The sequence below is a fragment of the Anas acuta genome, chromosome 4, assembly GCF_963932015.1.
Source record: "Anas acuta chromosome 4, bAnaAcu1.1, whole genome shotgun sequence".
NCBI lineage: Eukaryota > Metazoa > Chordata > Aves > Anseriformes > Anatidae > Anas > Anas acuta.
In genome coordinates, this window is record NC_088982.1 from 24,452,748 (window position 1) to 24,472,113 (window position 19,366).

Genomic DNA, 19,366 nt, shown 5'->3' on the forward strand with positions numbered 1-19,366 from the left:
TGAGCCACTGAACATTTACTGATTTCTAAATTAGAAAACAGACTTTTGGAGCAATCACTTAGTACTTCAGCAGGTATAAATACTTCTTCCATTTCTTAGACATCAATACATAGCTACTCTAAAATGGCAAAGCTGGGAAGCAGAGCCCTGCTGAACAAGCTAACGTAGACTGGGAATTTGAAAATCCATACAGAAAGACTACATTAAGCCTAAGCAGAAAACCACATTTGAATGGAAAAAATAAAAGCAAGTCCAAATGTCAGGCCAATTCTGTTCAGATTTCAGAGAAAATGAGTCCCACTGCTCTTCTATCTTCCAGCCCCTCCCTGGGGATGGAGACAGATTTCTCAGGAGGTTCAGCTTCTTTGCACCACCACAAGGAAAAAATTTAGCATCTTTCTACTCTTTTACACACAGCCATCATATTTTACAGCACTGTAAAAAGAGACAGGCCAGAGAAGTTTACAGTCCAGGACTGGGAAAAGTATCTTTTTACCTCCCTTGAAACTCAATTAGGAAGGCACAGGTTTCTCTATAAATTAACTAGGAAGGTTATGATCTGTCTCCTGGGAAGCACCAATTCAAAATTCATTTCCAGTTGTGTATGTTTCACATGCAGAATTAGTATCCCTGTCAAGCGCAATGAGCCATCTCTTCAAGAAATTCCTACCAAAATAAATCACTGAAATCGAGAAGCTGGATGTAATCATCCTCCCCTTCCTCCCCCTTCCCCTTCTCTTTTATGGTCTTGTGCAGACAACCTGCACCAAATGCCAAGGATCTGAAGCTGAGAACTGTACCTTGAACACATGATATACAGGGAAATGTTTGTTTATGCACAATTTTGAATGCCTGACTGCATCACTGCATAAATCCTTTTTCTTACAGGATCTGTGTGAATTCTATGACACACTTTTCTTAACACTGACATTTTTGCAGTGCTAAAATCTTCAGTCTCTGGGGAAGGTAACTACCTGAGCTTTCCACAAGGTGGCACAGTTCCCTTTGCTGAAAGATAACATTACTCAGTGCCACTGAGGGAATTATTTTATTTTTTTTTTAATGTACAGGCCATTACCATGAATAGATTTAAAATCTCCAAAATATCTCTAACAAGGATCATTTTAACAAATTCTTCCAATAGAGAGATTAATGAGTTCAAAAAGCTTCTTTCTAGGCTGTAATGAAAGAAAAAAAATCCGTGCTTGCTAATACAGCTAAGGCAAGCCACGTGGCAGAGGAGAGGCTAAAATTCTGCTTTATACAAGTGTCAGGGCACCAGTTTCAAATCTTATCACACTTTTTACTCACAATATTTTGGGTACAGTGGGCTAGCAAGGAATTCACCTACCACACACACCTTTACCATCCGCGTGACCACTGAAGATCCCACCGGTAATGGGATCTCCCTCTTGTTTCCTGACCATCTCCCATCCCTGCCAAGTATGGGTATGCAGCAGCTGCTTGTCTTTGAGTCAAGAGATTTAGGAAAACATAAAATACATGTGTAATTCCTCCTCTATTTCTCATCTTGCTCCTCTCAGTCACTTCTCCTGTGAATGTTTCAGTGTTCAGCTATTACTCATTTAAGTGTCATCAGCATGGTTTGGCCTAAACAGGAAAAACAAACAGCTGATAACAGACAAGCTTTTGGCTTCAACCCGTTTCACAGATACTGGATGGGTGTCAGTTCCATAACTCTTGGAGTTAAATTGCTAGCCACACAGGGAGGGAGATGCCAACATGAGTATTCCTTGTCCACACAAACACTGCCACAGTCCTCCATGCAGGAAGGGCTCCCTAATCCTACCTAGCACCTGGTAAAGAATCAGACTTAGCAAAATACTGTCTCCCTGCAATGCTTTCCACACCCTCAGACTTGTCTTTTAAGGGACAGCTTCCTGGTTCTGAGGACTGCTACCTAACGCTCATCACTCCCCCACTCCATTACCGTGCCTGTCATTATAAGGAGCGCAGCTGAAACCTTGCTTTTTAACTGCCAGCCTGCCGAGCGGAGCACGCTTATTTACATCTGATTTAAACATCACAAGCCAAATAATCAAGATGACAAAGACGTTTAAGTACCCTGATCAATCTGTTTTCTCTCCTAAAATATATCATTAATGCTATTATAATTATTAAATCTGTTGCATACTGTCTTTCTGCATATAAGCAGCTTCTGCTCCTGTCAGTCACTGCAGTTACATGGCACAGCCAAAACACTTATTGAAATTACTTGGATTTCCAATTATAGCAATTCACATACATCCTTAAAAATGGATGCAAGCACATGGCAAAACTGTCAACAAGACAAATCTGGAGATATGTATGCAAGCACTCAAGACCTTCTGCTACTTCTTTCCCCTCAAAAAGTTTAGATTACATCAGTAAAGGCCCTGATTTAATTATGGTACTTGCTCACATAGTGGTCTCATTTTTCTTCACAAATTTTATCCTCAAACTAAACTGCATTCTCTGTTCTCTAAAATACAAAGTTCCTTGTTTTAAAAAAGCAGATTCCCTGTTACTAGCTGAGAATTTGAGAAGCCACATGAACAAGGGTATTTAAAAGGGGGATAGACTTCAGAATACAGAACAAATGCTGTCATGGAAAGCCCCAGGAAGCTATCCAGCCATGATAAACTACAGATCCCTCTCGTATTTAGGACAGAAGACTTGCTTGGTTGTGCAAGAGGTCATTTCTTACTTCTGGACAGTAGAATCTCCAGCTGTAACACTGTCACACTTTCCTGGCCAAACTGAATGAAGCAAATCTGCAAATTTCTTTGATGGAGTAAGTCTGGAGTGGTCAGTCTACATTGTGCCAAAAGAAGGAGCGTATTTAACTTCGCAACCAAGGAGACATTCTGCAGCATGGAAGTTATGTTCACAATTGCAAATTTTTAATCATTATGCCATTTCGTGTATCTTGTTACAGACCTTGGCTTCTGGATCACTGTTGATGCTACAAGAATCATCATCATCAGACTGAGGAGCATTTCTGTTACAGAAAAAAAATAAAAATCAACCTTAAAATCACACAAAAAAAAAAAATTACAGCAAAGCATGAGATGATCTGGTCATTCCAGAGACTTCTGAAGTCACTGTACCTGAGCTTCAAGGAGGCATAGCGCAACGTTGCTCCTTCAAACTCCTTCAGACTTGGGTCTGGGTTCACGGTGGCTGCATGCAGATCCTAGAGATAAAGGTAGCATTGTCAGCATAGTATTAAGGACACCACCACGTTAGTTCTTATTTCAAAGGGAAATTAAATCCTCCCTGCAAAGAAGCGATAGTATTTCTGGCTGAAGTTGAAAAGAGGCATGCATACATAGTCTCAAGCTGCATTTCATTCAGTGCAGGCATCTTATTCATTACTTATGGCAGTTGCCCTGCAAGTTTAGACTGAATCCATTCCAAGTGGAAAGATCAGAAAAAGCAGCATGTTTGTGAGCTAGACATCCCTAGCAGTACCCCCATTCACTTCAGCCTAGGTTATGAATGACATTCATGGAAAAATAAAAGGGGAAAAAACAGCCACTGCCATGCAAAAAACAAGGGTAATAGTATTAAAGGTTCTAAAATCTGACAATATACTTGCCTTCCAAATGTCACTATTAATCTTTCCCCCATTCAGTACAGCAAAATCACTCCATGGCTGTTTCTAGACACATAATTATTCACACAGGAAGAAGCACATTGATAAAAAAAAAAAAGAAAAAAGAAAAAGAAAAAAAACACAAGACACTGTTGTTAGCATTGATATTTACAGGATGGGTTAGGGAACAGATCACCTCAAACTTCAGCTAATTACTGTATCGTGGCATTTGGAGGAAAGGGGAGAGAAGACATGCCTCTAACAGTTACTTACCAAAACAAATGATTGAAACAAGGGAAGTTAATATAAATTAGGAACGGACAATGAAATTACTCTTTAACTATGATCTTAAAAAGCAAGCAAAATGAATCTGAATATGAATGTTGGCCACAGCTGCTACAGCCTTTGATAAACAGCAATTAAGGGGAAACATTAGGATTTCCATTTGATTGGCACATTTGTTAAAAGACTAACACTACTGGAACTAGGTATACTGAAACACAACGATATATACAAGGATAAGGTACATACAAGGTAAAGATCAAATACTTTCTAGAGAAAAAGCACAAGAAATGGACAGCGAAGGGAAGGAGGATTAGTAAGGAGTACAGAGAGATGTCTGGCTGAAGAAGTAGTTTTGTAAAGTCTACCGGCCTTTAAAAACAAAAACAGAACCAGTAAAAAACAAGCAAAAAAGAAACAAACCACCCACCCTCTCATTTTCCATTCAACTTTCTAAAAGGTTTTGGAGGCCTTCACTGGTGCAGTCAAGAGAGAGGAACGGGTTTAGCCCTACAGCAACCTGAGGTTTGTCCTCTGCAAAGCCTGGCAGGAGCAGCTGGTGGTGGAGCTGTCCCTCTGCTTCCCCATAGGGACAGGGACCCCAGAGTCCTGAACAAGAGCCAGGTGGGACAGGAGATTTGGGTGCTGAGCTCTTGGCAGCTCCCCAAACTCCTGGGTACTCTGCTTTAAGCCCTCTCAAGATGAGCCCTCCAGGTTGCCCAGCTCTGAGCCCCTCACCTCAGAAGTGTTTTCAGGATATCCCCACTGGAGCAATTATTTGTGAAAAACAACTCCCATCAGTAACTGCCCGAGCACACCTCTGAATTGCTTAACAGCTGTTAGCTTTTCCTACCAAGCCCCTCATTTTTAATTATTAGCTGCTAGCAGCTATGTTACCTACAGAAGAGCTCCTACAGGTGACGCAGGCCTGTGATGAGTCAGCCTTTAAGAAGACACAGCTACCATCACCAAATGGGGCCGGGACCTCAAAGAAGCTCTTACTGGATTACCACATGTGTCAAAGGAAGCAAAGTTTCTGTTTGTCATATCATTTGAGAGACAGGGACACGAAGTTCAAAATAAAAAAAAAAGAAAGAAAAAGAAGGAACAAGACAAAGCATGAAAATAACATTAGTCTGGGGAAAAAAAAAAAGAAAAAAAAAGAAAAAAAAAAGTGTTTCTAAATGTTTATTTGACAAACCCAAAAGCTGAAATAGCCCAAATAAACTCATCTCGGGTCTAGCACATGATGCTTCACAGAAAAATGTGAAAAGGATAAAAAGACTTTCAGGGACTCATGGAAGCCTGCTGGGACAGGTAAGAAGCGCTACCCATGCTTCGATCCTAGATTATACTTTTCCATCCCTCTAAAACCTCAGTTTCCCCAGCCTTTTCAGAAGAAAACAACACAAATACCAGCACATGGGAACGAGCTACAGCAGCCCTCCCAAAGCACAGGCTTCCAACAGCTCTGTGGGAAGCAGCCGAGCACAGCTCCTGCGTGCTCCAACTTGGAGCTGGAGCCCATCCACCACCGCTGCTGCTGCCAGTGGCAGCACCAGGATAAAGATGCTTGGGAGCCCCTGTCCTAGACCAAAATCCGCATATTTTGTGACGTGTCAGATTGGCCAGACCACAGATTTCCAGATTAATCCTATCAGTCTGCTGGTATTTTAGGGCAATGTTATCTTTGGTAATGGCTAAGTCAAAAAAAAATCAGTATTATTTAAATAATGGTATGTTAGAAGCTTATAAATGAATGCAAAACCCCGAAGAGACAAATGCTTCAGCCTATACCTACAATTTAAATAGCCATATGATATTATCATATTAATATAAGTATTAGAGACTTGCTTATTTTCTGCATCATCTTTTAAACTGCAGTGTATGGTTTTGATGCTGCCAAAGATCTGCATATGCACACAGCATGGCTGGATCTGATTCTCCAGTGCATTAGCACTTCCACATCAAAACCTAAATGAGCCTATTATGTACTTGCACATACCACATTTTAGAATAACTCCTCAAATGTATTATTTTATGCATCTGCACTGTATTAAAACCTATATTGTTTCAATGCCTACGTTTCATACTCTTGACGGTAATGCTGGGAATTATCATTATTTATAGTGACAAACTCTTTTTTTAAAGCAAACAAAATTATAAAAGGTTAAAGGTACATCTGCCACACTACTAGCAGGTCTGACATTTTCCTTGTAGAGATGTTTTAAACAGGGGTAGAAAAATATTTCAAATGAATATATGCATTCTGCCTCTGCAGTTTTGCCAACTAAACTGATTTCTGGGGGCTCCTGAAAGACATCTCTAACTTACTGTAATTGAAGCCCTGTTGTCCATATCCTAGAGTACAAGAAAGTGGTGAAGTGGTGAAGTTATATCCCTCACTTAAACATTCCAGGAATTTATACTGGAAGAATGTGCAGCACTTTACTTTCAGCATTTCTGAGTATTTTTATTGTTTTCTACATGACTGATACAAATTGTTGTCTTTCTCCATGAACCTCTCTCAGAAATAATTTCCGATGTGTTTGGTGCACTGTGCATTTCACAGGAGCTCCTCTGTGAACTGTAACTGAAATGTTGTGGTTGTTTGTAACCTTACGACTACCATTTATGAACATGTGGGAGCATTCCTTCTGAAATAAGGAACAAGAAGGTACATGTTTAAACCTATCTGGGATAAGGGTCAAGACTGTAATACACGCTTGGATGTCCTTAACTGCTCTTAGCTTTCATTTAAGTTATTTCAGTTCATGTATCAACAAAATCAAGAACAGAAGAAATGTCATATCTAAATACATTTAAAAATAAATAAAGATCAAGGATTGCCTGATCCAAAAACCAAAGCTAGTACAAAGACTTCCATTGATTCTGTAAAAACTGTGCACATTCCTCTGAAAGATTAGTTCAAAAAAGATGACATTTCAAAATGATTTGATAGTGTTAGTACTCCAGCCCACAAAAATCTTCCTAACTTACAAAACTGAAACGATAGCACTTTTTGAAGCACACTCTACTTTCTGAGGATTTATTTTATATTTCTACATATATGACATCAATCAACCTTCTGGATGGTGCCTACAAGGATTATTTTAAGAGGCTGTATCATCTATTGCTCTTTCAGCCCATGTGGAAGAAAAGAGCATGTTTCTTTCTGTTTTTAGTTAAAAGACTGACTGCAACACAGTGATCCACTTGTGCAGCTATTTTGTACTCATGGGAGTTAAGAGGCTTATACTTCAGAATATTTGATGTTTAGTTAATAGAAGCTACCCTGTAAAGGAACTGGTGTCTCAAATGATGACTCAGCTTATCTTTGTGTGCTACTCCTACCATGTGAAACAGAAAGATGCAATTACAAAGAGTCTAGCAAAAAAAAAAAAAAAGACTGCTACAATGTGCAAAAATTTTATGTATCCTGTACCCGTATAATGGAGTAATGCTTCAGCACATGCTAGAGAACTACAATCATTTCACATCAATCACATACTAGGTAATTTATGTGAGATGTCTGATTTCATCCTACGCATCCAAGGTCTAGGATGCTCTATGAGGCACAGCTAGTACAAAATATACATCAATATATCAACAAATAGCTATGCTTTGGGATAATATCAGGCCCTGTGTTCTAAAGCTTACTTTAGGTAATGAACTGCTACTTCAAAAAATTATATCAATTTTTTTTTATGCAGTATGCAGCACATAACAGGATAGTGTGTTACCTCAGTTTCTGGAGTAGGGGATGGAGTAATGGAGCCAAGGGATCCTTTCCGTGAGCCCTGGAGATCTGTTGGAATGGACACGGGACGTTGCCATTGAGTTGTTCCTGTTGGTATGTGCCAGTAGTAGATCCCAGCAATGTCATTGATCTTTTTCCAGCCAGGTGGTAAGTCTGGGTCTGTCTGAAATGATTGATCACTCCATATATCTGCTGGGAACAGAGAAAGAAAAAGGAAAAAAAAAATCAATGTTACGAAGGTATGAGCAGTTTTTTCATGGGCTTTCTCCATGATGCACAGCAGGTACTGCTGATTACTGCTCTTGTGAAAATGAACACCAGAAAAACTCACTGAATTATTGAGTCTCACAATATGGTAACAAAACCTGCATGGCTTCAATTAGCCTACAAAGAGAGGGAAATCTTACCAAAGAGCTATTCCAATACGGAGGTTACCTAATGCCATCAGATAAACTAGTTCTTCTAATAAGGTTTAGCTTCAACAACAAAACAACAAACACATAAAACAATAAAGCAATCAGACAACCTGCACTGGCTTTACTTGCAACATCCAAGAGACTGCTTGCTCAAAACCACATGAGTAAAAGAACAGACTGATCATTTTACATACAACCATGACTGTCACAAACATACTGGTTTGAATTGGTTTTATAGTGGGGTAGGAAAAAAACAAAACTCACCAACAGTGCTAACACAGGGATGATAAACTGGCTTTTCTGGTGAATCTCCTGTTAACTTAAGAACATGCCAGCAATACTTACCATAACCAGAGACATTCCCAGAATAATATGGGTTTATAGATGCATGTAAGAGATGTCACCAGTAGAAAAAAAACAGTGCATTTTAGAAAGGCAGGGGTATTGCCTGTGTGCACACCACAGGGACAATTGTCTTCTGAGGGCTATGTGCTCTTCAGAGGCTGGGAAGGGAGCCAGTGCTCTTCTAAACCTCACTGCTAAACTGCTTTGGAGGTGTCATTATGTTCAGTGCTATCAACCAGCTGCTATGCTGTACTCCAAGAACTGCCAAGCTGCAGGGAAAGACAAGTACCCTCCTGGACATTTCACCAGCACTCGAGCAGACATGACAAGAACTGATCCTGGCACTCTGAACTGAGCTATTGCGAGAAGGAAAAAAAAAAAAAAAAAAAAAGGAAAGAAAGAAAGCACTATACCAAGGAGCAGTGGCTCATCTACTCCAGCAACTTTTCCAACCTTCAAAGACAGTCCTCAAAACACACAGAGCGGAGGGCAGATGAATAACCTGACCAGAGGAAGATGTCCACCCCATCAGAAGCACTGGAATTTGTTTAGGAAATTGTTCTGAAGCTGATAGGATAAACAATCCATTATTTTGACTTGTATGAAATTAATGGAAGCTAATGGAAGGCCAATAATTTGAAACTGATGGACAACAAATTTTACACAGTCTTTTCTTACATTATTGTGAAAAACAGCCAACAGGAAAAGACAACAGAACATCTTAATATCTTGATTTATACAGTTTTATTTCTCTTCCATGTCTTTTTTGAATTAAAAGTTTCTTGTTAATCTGACCCTCAAGTCTCTTAAGTGCTTTAGCACTTCTGTTGCCCATTGAATCCCTCTCATTTCTGCTATCCATATTTATGCACCTGCATGCACACAAATGGCATAACTTGATCTGACTCGCACTTTAGGACACAACCCAGGTTATTTCTCCCACAAAGCCACTCACAGTTCTTAAGTCACTGATTTACAACTTCAAGAGTAATCTTAGAAAGCTCTGCTGAGAAGAAACACGACAGCATCATTACACTTAAATTCAATAATGAGCCTCACAGACCACAATTCGTGGCCCAATATCTGAAAACAGTGACATTCAAATAATTAACTCCAAAAACTCCCAAGTACAGCGAACACTCACTTCTATGTGCCCCCCCTCTATACTCTCTACTGCATTCACCCACGTAGTTCCTGACTCCAAGGTCTTACGTGCTCTAAAGCCCCATTCACCTTCAGTCTTGCATGTTTTATTTTTCCAGTCCAACAACTTACCTGCACCTTTCCCAACCACATAAAAATAAAACAAAAGCAAAAGACTTTCAATAATTTGATCACATCAGGCAAAAAGTGACAGGTACAAACACTGAATGTCTAAATACCACACTGAAGTCTGTGTGGTGACATCTGCAAGTCCATGTACACGTGGGTAAATGTAAATAACCGGTTCATGGAATTACAAAATATCACAATAATGCCAGTGTTCACAAAACACATATCAGGCCTTTCAGTGCATGCTGGAACAGGAAAATAATAAGCCTTTGTTATATAGAGAAGAGAATTTCAGATTAGTTCAGGTTCATATAGTTTATGGCATTAAACAATCATACTTCAGCATTGCCATGACATGAAATGCCTTCTCCTTGCTTTAATGTAGACACTGCTTCTGTCCCTGTTATACAGACACATATGCACACATATTTACAGATACAGTTAGCAAAGTGTTATGCTATGGATGCACTGAATTATTTATTTCAAACCAATCAACCAAGGATGCAGAGGACACAACAAACTTGTTATAATAATTGTACCAGAAAGACCTAAACAAAATGATTTCAATGACTACAGCCCAGGACGTTCAAAGAGCTGTATTTCCCACACAAAACCATGATGCAGTCTGTGGGTGAGACACTTGGTGCTCGTGTTGGGGTACTCCTCGTGCAGAGGTACTGGGCTGGGACCAAGCGCTGAACACGGCTGAACAGGACGAAGCCAGACCCGATGTGCTCACACTGAAACACCATGTGCCAAACCAGTCAGTTAAGGGAATAAAAACACAGACTAGAAAGCCTGCCTACTTCACTGCCTGCTCTCGGAGATGAAAGCATTCATCGTGCAAGTCAAAGGCAATGAACCACTGCAAGAGATGCAGCATGTGAGAGCTGGAAGTAAGAGTCAACATACAAATACAATCTGACAGGGCACTGTGGCACCAGAGACCTACTACAGGATACCCACATGTTTTCTTTCCTTCAATATAGAATTATAGGTAGTAAAATATTTTTTTTTTCTCTGAAACTAAAGGACGTTGTTAAATAGCATGACATAGAGTCAGAAAGCCTACTGTTTGTTGCATGGGCCACTGTAAGGATGGTTCCTTACCAGGGCACAGGGAACATGAAGGCACCATACTGATACCCTCCTACACCCAATGGTCCTTTCAGTTCCAATTTTCTTCAAAAGGGAAAGTGCCAGCCACAAGACGAGGGAGAAGGGAAGCAGGCATCTGTATCTACTCAAGCCAATTCTGTTCACTTTGCGCCAGACAACCTGCATGTAACAAACCCAAGAGAAAATATAATTGAACACCTTGGACTTCATCTCAAATTAAGAACTCCTCTTTTATGTCTCCAAGGTTTTGGAGTTTAAAATATTACATGGAAGTGGCTCTTTCTAGTCTGTGGATGACCGAGCCATACATGCTTCCTCAGTGGCAGATGATTTATGGCCATCAGGAACCCTCCTGCAATTTCTCCCCAGTCATTCCCAGGAGGTAAACTTCTGCCTGGCATCTCCTGGCCTTTTCCGTGCTCTTCACTGATTTGCTGATGAAATAGTTCTGGCTGTGACTCCGTGTAGACTGCTGATACAAACTCTTATATCCTGATGACATACGGTACCATCATGCCTTCCAAAAGGCAGATGTGAGGCCAGGAAAGGTGGATGCACCCCCTCTAGAAAGACTTTTTGTGAACCTAATAACTGAAAAACTTCTGTACAACAGAAGCAGGCCTATCACAGTGAGAAACCAAAAGCACAGACATGCTCAAAGAAACAGGCCTGCATGTGCTTTTTGGAAAGTGTTGTTGTTCTGATAATATGAAAAGCATGGCTTACAAAACAAAATTAGGATATAATTCAAGAAAATGTGTATCCGTTTGTACCATGGTTGGTTTATTTACCACGCATATTACAGAAGGCCAGGGTCTCCTGGAAGGCTATACTAGAAGAGGTTTTTTGCATGAAATGCATAAAGCAACGGGACTACGAAAAGCAATTCTGAAATAGAGTACAATAAAACCACTGTATCTGAACTGCAGGAAAAAAAAAAAAAAAGATACTGAGATTAAGAACCTGGCTTCATATTACCTCTAGAGCTTGTCTCTCTACAGCAAAAAAGATTCAGATTCTGATCAGTGGAACAGACCATTGCACAACCACACAAAAGGATGAGCTCTAAGCCATGCAGGTTCCCACAGGGCTGCAGATCTTTGAAAGCCAGTTTTTCTGGAGAACTTGGTGCACAGGGTGACTCCTCTGCCTGCATGCACACAGGTGATGAAGTCCAGTGTCAGCCCCAAAGGCAGGGGGCTAGAAGCTCCACGTGCACAGCTCAGCACAGCAGCAAGGCTGCAGCTCATCCTTCACCTCCTCTTACTGCGCTGCCTGAGCACGAAGTGTGGAAGGGCCACCAGGAGCAAGGCTGGATGGCTCTGCCCCCACAGCTGCACAGGTCTCATGGGTAAGCCATCTCCTGGACATCTGGACTGTCACCACACAGCTTACATGGAGACTCAGCACCACAGGGATGATAAAAATTTCTAAAAAAACACATTTCTAAAAGAAGGGGAAAGGGATGATAAAAAAGAAATAATCAGAAGTAGGAGCCCAAGATGAAGGCAGTGCCTGAAAGGCTTTACCATTCCCTTTTAAAACCAAACGGGGAATTCGTGTTAGTCATTTATCTTTAAAGATGAAAATAGAAAGAACTAACCCAAAAAGAACATAGTAAGGTTTTAGAAAAATATATATATTTTTTTAACGGGTAAATAGATGCTTCCATTTTTAATAAACTTACAAAGGAGTAAAACAGTCTGAAAAGACTTGTTCTCTTGCTGCAACTGTCTTCTCTAGTTTCACTCAAATAAATGCTTGTGTCTGAATTTTTGTCTGAACGGCTGAAGCAAGCAGCCTGTAATGAAAAAAAAAACAACCACCACCCAATACAGCCTTCATCCTGGTATCACTGTAACTGAGGAGTTCAGTAAAAACTTCAAAAATACCAGGAAAATAAAGCCTGGTACACAAAAGGAAACTGCTACTTCACTCTTTTGAAAGAACTAGCAGACACAGACCTCCATAAAGACAAACACATTTAGCTGGTAATTCAGGCTAGGACAGCTTTGTGAACACATTTTGCATTCTGAAGATGATACCATAAAGCCCATATAGCGTACCATACTGCTGCTTGTAACTCCCTTTCCCAAATGTCAGCCTCTGCCAGTTACCTGACAGCGAGCACTCAAATTCCACGCTGCAGCTCCGGATCAGGTACTAAGCCTGGCACAGCAGCTAGAAAATGTAGGAATTACGTTGTTATTTCAAAGTAAAACTATTTTATGATCTGGTGCTGATCTAGGAAAACTGTGTTACGATACTGAAGAGAGATAGTGATGATATATTTTACTGAAGAGCACATGTGATCGGTGAGGAGGTTCTTTTGCAAAAGCTGGACTTTAATCATTTATTTCACTGCTGTTTCAGGGGAAGAAAGAATACTAATCAAACTGCTGCCACTACGAATCACTCTTTAGCCCTCATTCAATTACCGCAACATTCAGCAAGATCCATCAGAGCAAACGTGCAGTATGTGAGGCCATCTATTTCTCCATCCTTCTGCAACGCCACAGACATGACCGTCCCCTCGCAGCAGTCACCCCGTGTCACTCCAGGGCAGCGCTGACCGAGTGCAGGCCTTATCAGTGGCACCACGACAGATACAAACAGTGCGCCCTGAACCTAAACGCAGCAGCCTTCCAGCTGCTGCTCCTGACTGTTTGCTGTCCGTGTGTCATTTGTAGATGTTTCACAGTTAGAGAGGCTCAGTGCCATGCAGCAGGAGCAGCCTGTAACTAGTTCAGGCCTTCTTCTGCAGGCAGAGCAAAAAACACTGCCAGGGGAGACCCAGGCCAGTCACTCAGAAAAAACACAGACTGGAAGAAATTGGCCAGAGCTCTGCAGGAAATTTCCAGAAGAGCAGGAATGCAAAGGTGCAGCACAATATTTGTTAATTAAAGAGTAAGCTGCGTTGAAGTTTTCATTTTATATATACATATCTCTAGGGGAACATTAGCTATACACTTGATTTCCTGTGGACCAAATTCTGCTACCCAGTAATCCAGTATCTCCATTGTCCCTCGTAAAGTTGGTATTTATCAGTATAAAACAAGCCAAGCACTCCACCCACCACTGTCGTCAGTTGATTTATCACCAGTCCACTACTGAAAATCAGGCTGTGTGGCACTGTGTTTGTGCTAAATTAAATAAACCTGGATCTCTTCTTGACAAAGGCTAGAAATCCCACCTCATTTCAGTAGCAAATCTCAACACTCCTGGCTGGAAAAAAACAATCTAGCTCCTTCCCTTTGCAGAAATAAGGTAGAGGAAGATGCCTGGTGTATTTACAGGTTGCTTAGGCCTGGAAGAAAAAGATCGCATTTTGTGATACAAAGAAAAGCTGATAATTGATACCTCAAGGAAAAATGCACCAGCACGGGAACTGTACACGAATATAAAAAATAATTTAAAATAGACTGGAAGCACCTTTTCTGTTTTCCTTTAGATAAACTATTCAAAGACTGATAAAAGTAGCAGCTTGGTGTTATCTACACTTCAGTGAGAACTTGGTGGTGATGACAAACACGGCGCAGTGGATGAAGACAAAAGTCAGTGACTAAATTTTTTTAAGGGATTTGCTTCCATGGCCATCATCACTTGTACTTGGAAGCAGCTGATGATGTAAATGTAGTCTCCAGCTGATGCAAATGCAGCTCCACTGGAATCACGGGAAGGGCTTGATTTTCTGTCAGTCCTTTCACTGTGTGGCAGCTGAATGACCAAGTGAGACCGCTTGCCAGCAAGACCCAACAATACCTGCAAGCACTTGATCCTCATTATCTAAATAGGTTAGGAAATAAAATACCCATACTGTGCGAAGATAAAGATGAGAGATCTCACTTTTCTCCTTTCAGAAAGTAGGTACGCTTGGTTTAGCTCTCTCAATTCTTGTTTTGTGTCTGCTTGTCCTAAAATAATCCTCCAAAGAAAAGGGATACCATCCAACTGCAGGACTTGATCTAGACTTTGATTCTCTCAAAAGCATATTTCCACACTGAGAAGTTAATTGAAAAGAAAAGGAGTGTTCAGCGTCCAGGCTGGAAGCACAATGGTCCAAACAGGGACACGGTCAGATTTCTCCAAATCGAGAAAAGGAATCTGACCACCAGTAAATCCACTAATCCATTTTTTCAGTCTCTCACATCCCAGCAAATACATTGTACATGAAGGAATTTAAACTATAAAGGCTCATTTTAAAGTAAAAGATCTGCAGCAAAGTTCCAAAAATTGCAAACAATGGGACAGAGACAGGATCCAACAGCGTGCTGCCAACAGCATGTTCAGGTAGCAATGGGAAACCACTACATAAAATCTGACGGCTTCCTTCATTGCTGGCGTGAAAGCATAAGGAAAGAGCAGGCTCATAATGTGATGTGTGTGTTGTAGATATTGTACTTCTGGGCACACAAGGAGAAGATGGGAAGGGGGAAAGAAAGGTTTTATTAAAAATGATAGAACGGATAGAAAGGCTTTATTAAAAATGAGGGGGGTAGGGTGGGGGAAAGCATTTCTTCCTCTTCAGAGCCTTTAGGATTTTGAAATAAAAGATGTTTTCCTTCTATCTCCTGGGCCTAAACAAAGAAAAAAACAACAAACAAAAACCACACTGATTTTTCTTGAGAAGATCCCACTGATTCCAACAGATTTGGCATTTGACCTTAAAGGGAATGTATTCCCCCCTCTGCCTACCCCATATTCACACTGAAGATCAAGAAAGGCATGAGAAGGGACAGGAAGACGAATTAATGAGTGAAGGCAAAAATAAACAAGCACCCTCCATTAAACAGTACGACAGAAAGAGCACTGACCCCGAATGTTTTTATCCCATTCATTTCCTGCAGCGGGCTCAGTGCACGAGGTCCAGCTGCCGGGGTGTGCCAACCAAACACACCCAGAAGACAAATTTTCTCCTCACTCCGCATGCCTTACAGCACTGCTGATGGTACCACCCCTCCTCGTAATTCAGAGCAGCAATGGTCAGCAGGTAGCCCGTCCGAGCATCGCCACGAGAGGCACGAGTGTTATCTCAGAAATAAAGGCAGCAGAGCCGCAAGTCACCGGGACGGGTGATTATAAATCAAGCAAGCCTGCCGAATGTAGGAAGCGCTGCTCGAGGAGGAGTGACAAACAGGCAGAAGCCGGCCATTCGGTGTCACCTTTCCTCACAGATCAGCAGGCAGCTGGTTGGCATGACAACCCCATCCTCCTCCTCCTCCTCCTCCTCACGGGGCTGCTGAGCCAGCCGCCTGCGTTTCGTTTCAGGAACTCAGAGGAGGGAGATCTCCAAACGGGTCCAGGAAACGGTGCTGAAGAGTGGTGTGGATGGGCATACCCCCACCCGGCACCATCCGTGCCAAAAGGAGCTGCCATTTTGGCCACCTGTGCTATAAGGCATTACCGGAAAAGGCTGATGACTTGCAAATCCTACAGAAGCTTGGGATGAAGCGCTTGTGCTGTTCTCTCTTAATAGTTTTTTTAAAAGATGATGTGATCTTTGTCCTGCTATGTAAATAATGAGCTACTACAGGCACACAAGGCGTTCAAAGCAGAGATGACTAATCTGAGGGAAGAGAGAGGAAAGCAGATTAGTCAACATTCAGCAGTAAGAAAAAAAGCATTAAACCCACTTGTTTGCAGGACCTGCCTGGCACCTTCTCCCTTTCAACCACCAAAACCCAAGCTGTTGACATAGGAACCAAAGCAGCAGCACAATAACAGAAGAAAACCAAGTGCAAGTGACTTGAGGAGAGAAAAAGCTATGCTTTCCCAAGAGGGATGGAGATAGGCTTGGGGAATTATTGCTCAGAAACAGTTTTCCTGTTTAACAGGAGCCCATGAAACCATGGGGCAAGAAAGCCCCAACCTACAGCATCAGAGGATGTGCGTGCTCAGCCTGTAGGATCATGGAAGGATCTGGGGAAGAAAGCTTTGGGGTCCTGGAGGTATCTGTTGATAGTGGCTCTGGATGAGTATCCAGAACAGTACCGCCTGTCCTGAGTAAAAGGGAGATTTCAGGGGCTCTGCGAGGTCTCTGCAGAGAGGGAACACAGCCTGAGGACCAGAGGTGAAGCTGAGAAACCAGCCCCTCTGCTTGTGCTTGCAGGAGTTGTTACTAACAGCAGGAGCAGGGAAAAGTGCCTCAGAGACACCACAAGGAAACGTCCACGTGCTCCCTCCAGGAAAATGGACCAAAATAGGTAAGAATGGGAGGACTAACCCATTTGTTAACAGGAAATAGCCAGCCACAAAACACGCAGAGTCTGGCAAAGGTAAGAATTGAGACTTGGGGGTGCCCTGCAGGGCTGTTGTGACAGAATCTGTGGTCCAGGAAGAAGCAAGCCATGATCTGGGAAGGCTCACCCCACCTGCAGGAAGGAGGAGGAGGAGGTCAGAGTGATGGTGGCACAGCAAGAGCACTGGGAATCAAGTGGGATGAGGATGGAGCACCTCAGCAAAGGCTGATGAATCACTGCTTGAAGGTGCTGTAGTGGGTTGCAAAAACTTCTGCATCACTTGATTCATTGCTTTCCTTCACTTGTTAAACTGTCTTCATCCTGAGAGAGCAGCACACAAACGAACACCCTTTGTTCACCAGCTTCGTGCTTAAATGAGACACAGCCCTAAATAACACGTGAACAAAATGCTCCACTACCTCAGATTTCTGCTTCTAAATTCCAAGTGAAATCGGAATAATCTGCTCCTGTTTTAGCGAGTTACCCATGCATGTAAACACACTTTGTATATGACCAGGGTGAGGGGGTTTCTTGCTTAGCTGAAGTGCTAGTTTTTTTCCACTAGGTGGCAAAAGCTTTTGCTTGAAAAAATAACAATAGGTCAGCACACAGCAGAGCCTACCTCTGGCTTGCTTCAAATCCATGGTGAGCGTGCATTGTGCTGTGCCTCGAGAGATTATAAGCAACTAAATTCATCCAGACCAATACCTTCTGCCTCAGCAGCAAACCTGTAAGTGTGGTTTCGTGACTTAGCTTGCAGGGCTACAACAATCTGGCAGCAGCAGTTTGCACCTGCTTTTCTGATTTTTGGCACCATATCTCTCCTTCCTATACCTTTCCCCACAAGAGTGCTGCATGTGCTCCTGTGTTCTGGGTTCATATCCCATTTAACCACTTGTCATTGTTTTAAAAGGGGGATTTGCCTGATCTAAAGAAAAAAAACAACAGCCATGTGAGAGAAGGGACTGCAGGACTCAGGCAGCAGGGTCCCCACAGGCCCTGCCGCCCCAGCAGGCTCCCTGCCCAGCACACCCCAGCACAGGGAGAGCAATTCGTGCACGCAGCGCCCAGTCTCTCCCACCCCCAGAAAATTCATCTGTCTCAGCAACGCAGCCAACTCTTTGGCAGAGAAAGCAGGGAAACATCAGCTTGGTGGCACCTCTGAATTTATGTGCTTCTCTGCTAAAATACAGAGCCTGACTCTGTCTGATCAATGTGAATCCATATGTTAGCGTGCAGCTGTTCAGAGAAGAAACCATTAACGATTTAATTTTGGGCAACCAACAAGTATAATCCGGGATAAATTCAGGCTGTAAGTGCTGACACAAAGAGCAGTTTTACACCGATGCCTTTCTGATTGCGAGAGGGGAAGCAGGCGCTGTGCAGAGGGACTGTGCGTGCTGCAGGCAGGGCAGCAGGCTCAGACGCCACAATTTTACAGATTTGTTCCAGCTGAGGGTAAGGAGCCTTGAGTTTAAATCTGGTGGCATTAGCACATCTCTTCAATCTGAATGACAGTAAGAGCACGGAAGAAGGGATCCGCCACAGTCAGCGCTTTTTTCCCATTAGAATATGAACTGCAGAGAATAAAAAATGGCCTAAGAAGTGAGGTGCCAGGCAACCGATAATTTTCTTAATGTAAAATACGAGGAAGCCTGCCGAATTCAGGGGGGAACAAGGTGCAGAGCCAAAGGCAGGACTGCACTTCTCTGGAGGACGTATTGAATAAACACACTGACAGCCTGAAATTTTAAAGAAGCTCTCATTAGCGGGTTTTGTACCTATCATTGGCTAATTAAGAGCCAGTGAAGTTGGCCACTGGTGCAGACACAATTCAGCTTGGCTAAAACCGCCTTCCTTTGACGGCTTCATTCACAGCCCTGTGCAAATGCCTTCAAAAACCCTCTTTTTCTGAATTTAATGATTCAATGAAAACAGAACATAAAATTGAATTACAACCGTGTTACTCTCTGAAATTAAATGTTTCTCTTGAAGAAAAAAGTAAAACCTGCAAGAAGAGCCGTTTCCTTCCTCCGGCACAAGGTCTGCACATCCCTCAGTCAACGTGGGTGCGTGGCAAAGCACGGCGGTTGTTCTGGAGCACCACAAAGTGTTGTATGAATGAATTTATCTTCATAGCAGCAGAAAGTGAGCTCCACTTTAAACACAGTGAGCAGAGGTAGGAGGAGAGGTCTGTGATACACGAAATAGCTTGCCCAGAGCCATGCCCAGGCTTTGTATGCCCAGCTGGGCCGCTGAGCTCCACCACAACCTCTCTCTCACTGCCTCTCCTCAATGTGAAAGGGAGAAAAAATACCATGGAAAGGGCTCAAGG

At 42.2% G+C, this 19,366-nt stretch overlaps 1 protein-coding gene across 22 annotated transcripts in view; it reads right to left on the reverse strand.

Moving 5' to 3' along the window:
- APBB2 (amyloid beta precursor protein binding family B member 2) overlaps nucleotides 1-19,366 on the reverse strand; it is a 159,354-nt gene that overhangs the window by 52,090 nt on the left and 87,898 nt on the right. For 13 of the 22 annotated variants that reach the window (XM_068680190.1, XM_068680189.1, XM_068680198.1 and 10 more), the window contains 4 exons: nucleotides 7,624-7,832; nucleotides 3,602-3,664; nucleotides 3,111-3,196; nucleotides 2,941-3,001 (listed from right to left, as the gene is read on the reverse strand). In XM_068680190.1, the coding sequence (XP_068536291.1) occupies nucleotides 2,941-3,001; nucleotides 3,111-3,196; nucleotides 3,602-3,664; nucleotides 7,624-7,832 (419 nt within the window). Of the gene's footprint in view, nucleotides 1-2,940; nucleotides 3,002-3,110; nucleotides 3,197-3,601; nucleotides 3,665-4,310; nucleotides 4,420-4,618; nucleotides 4,731-7,623; nucleotides 7,833-19,366 lie in introns of those variants that run through there. The other 9 variants (XM_068680201.1, XM_068680185.1, XM_068680204.1 and 6 more) reach the window with 6 other exon arrangements.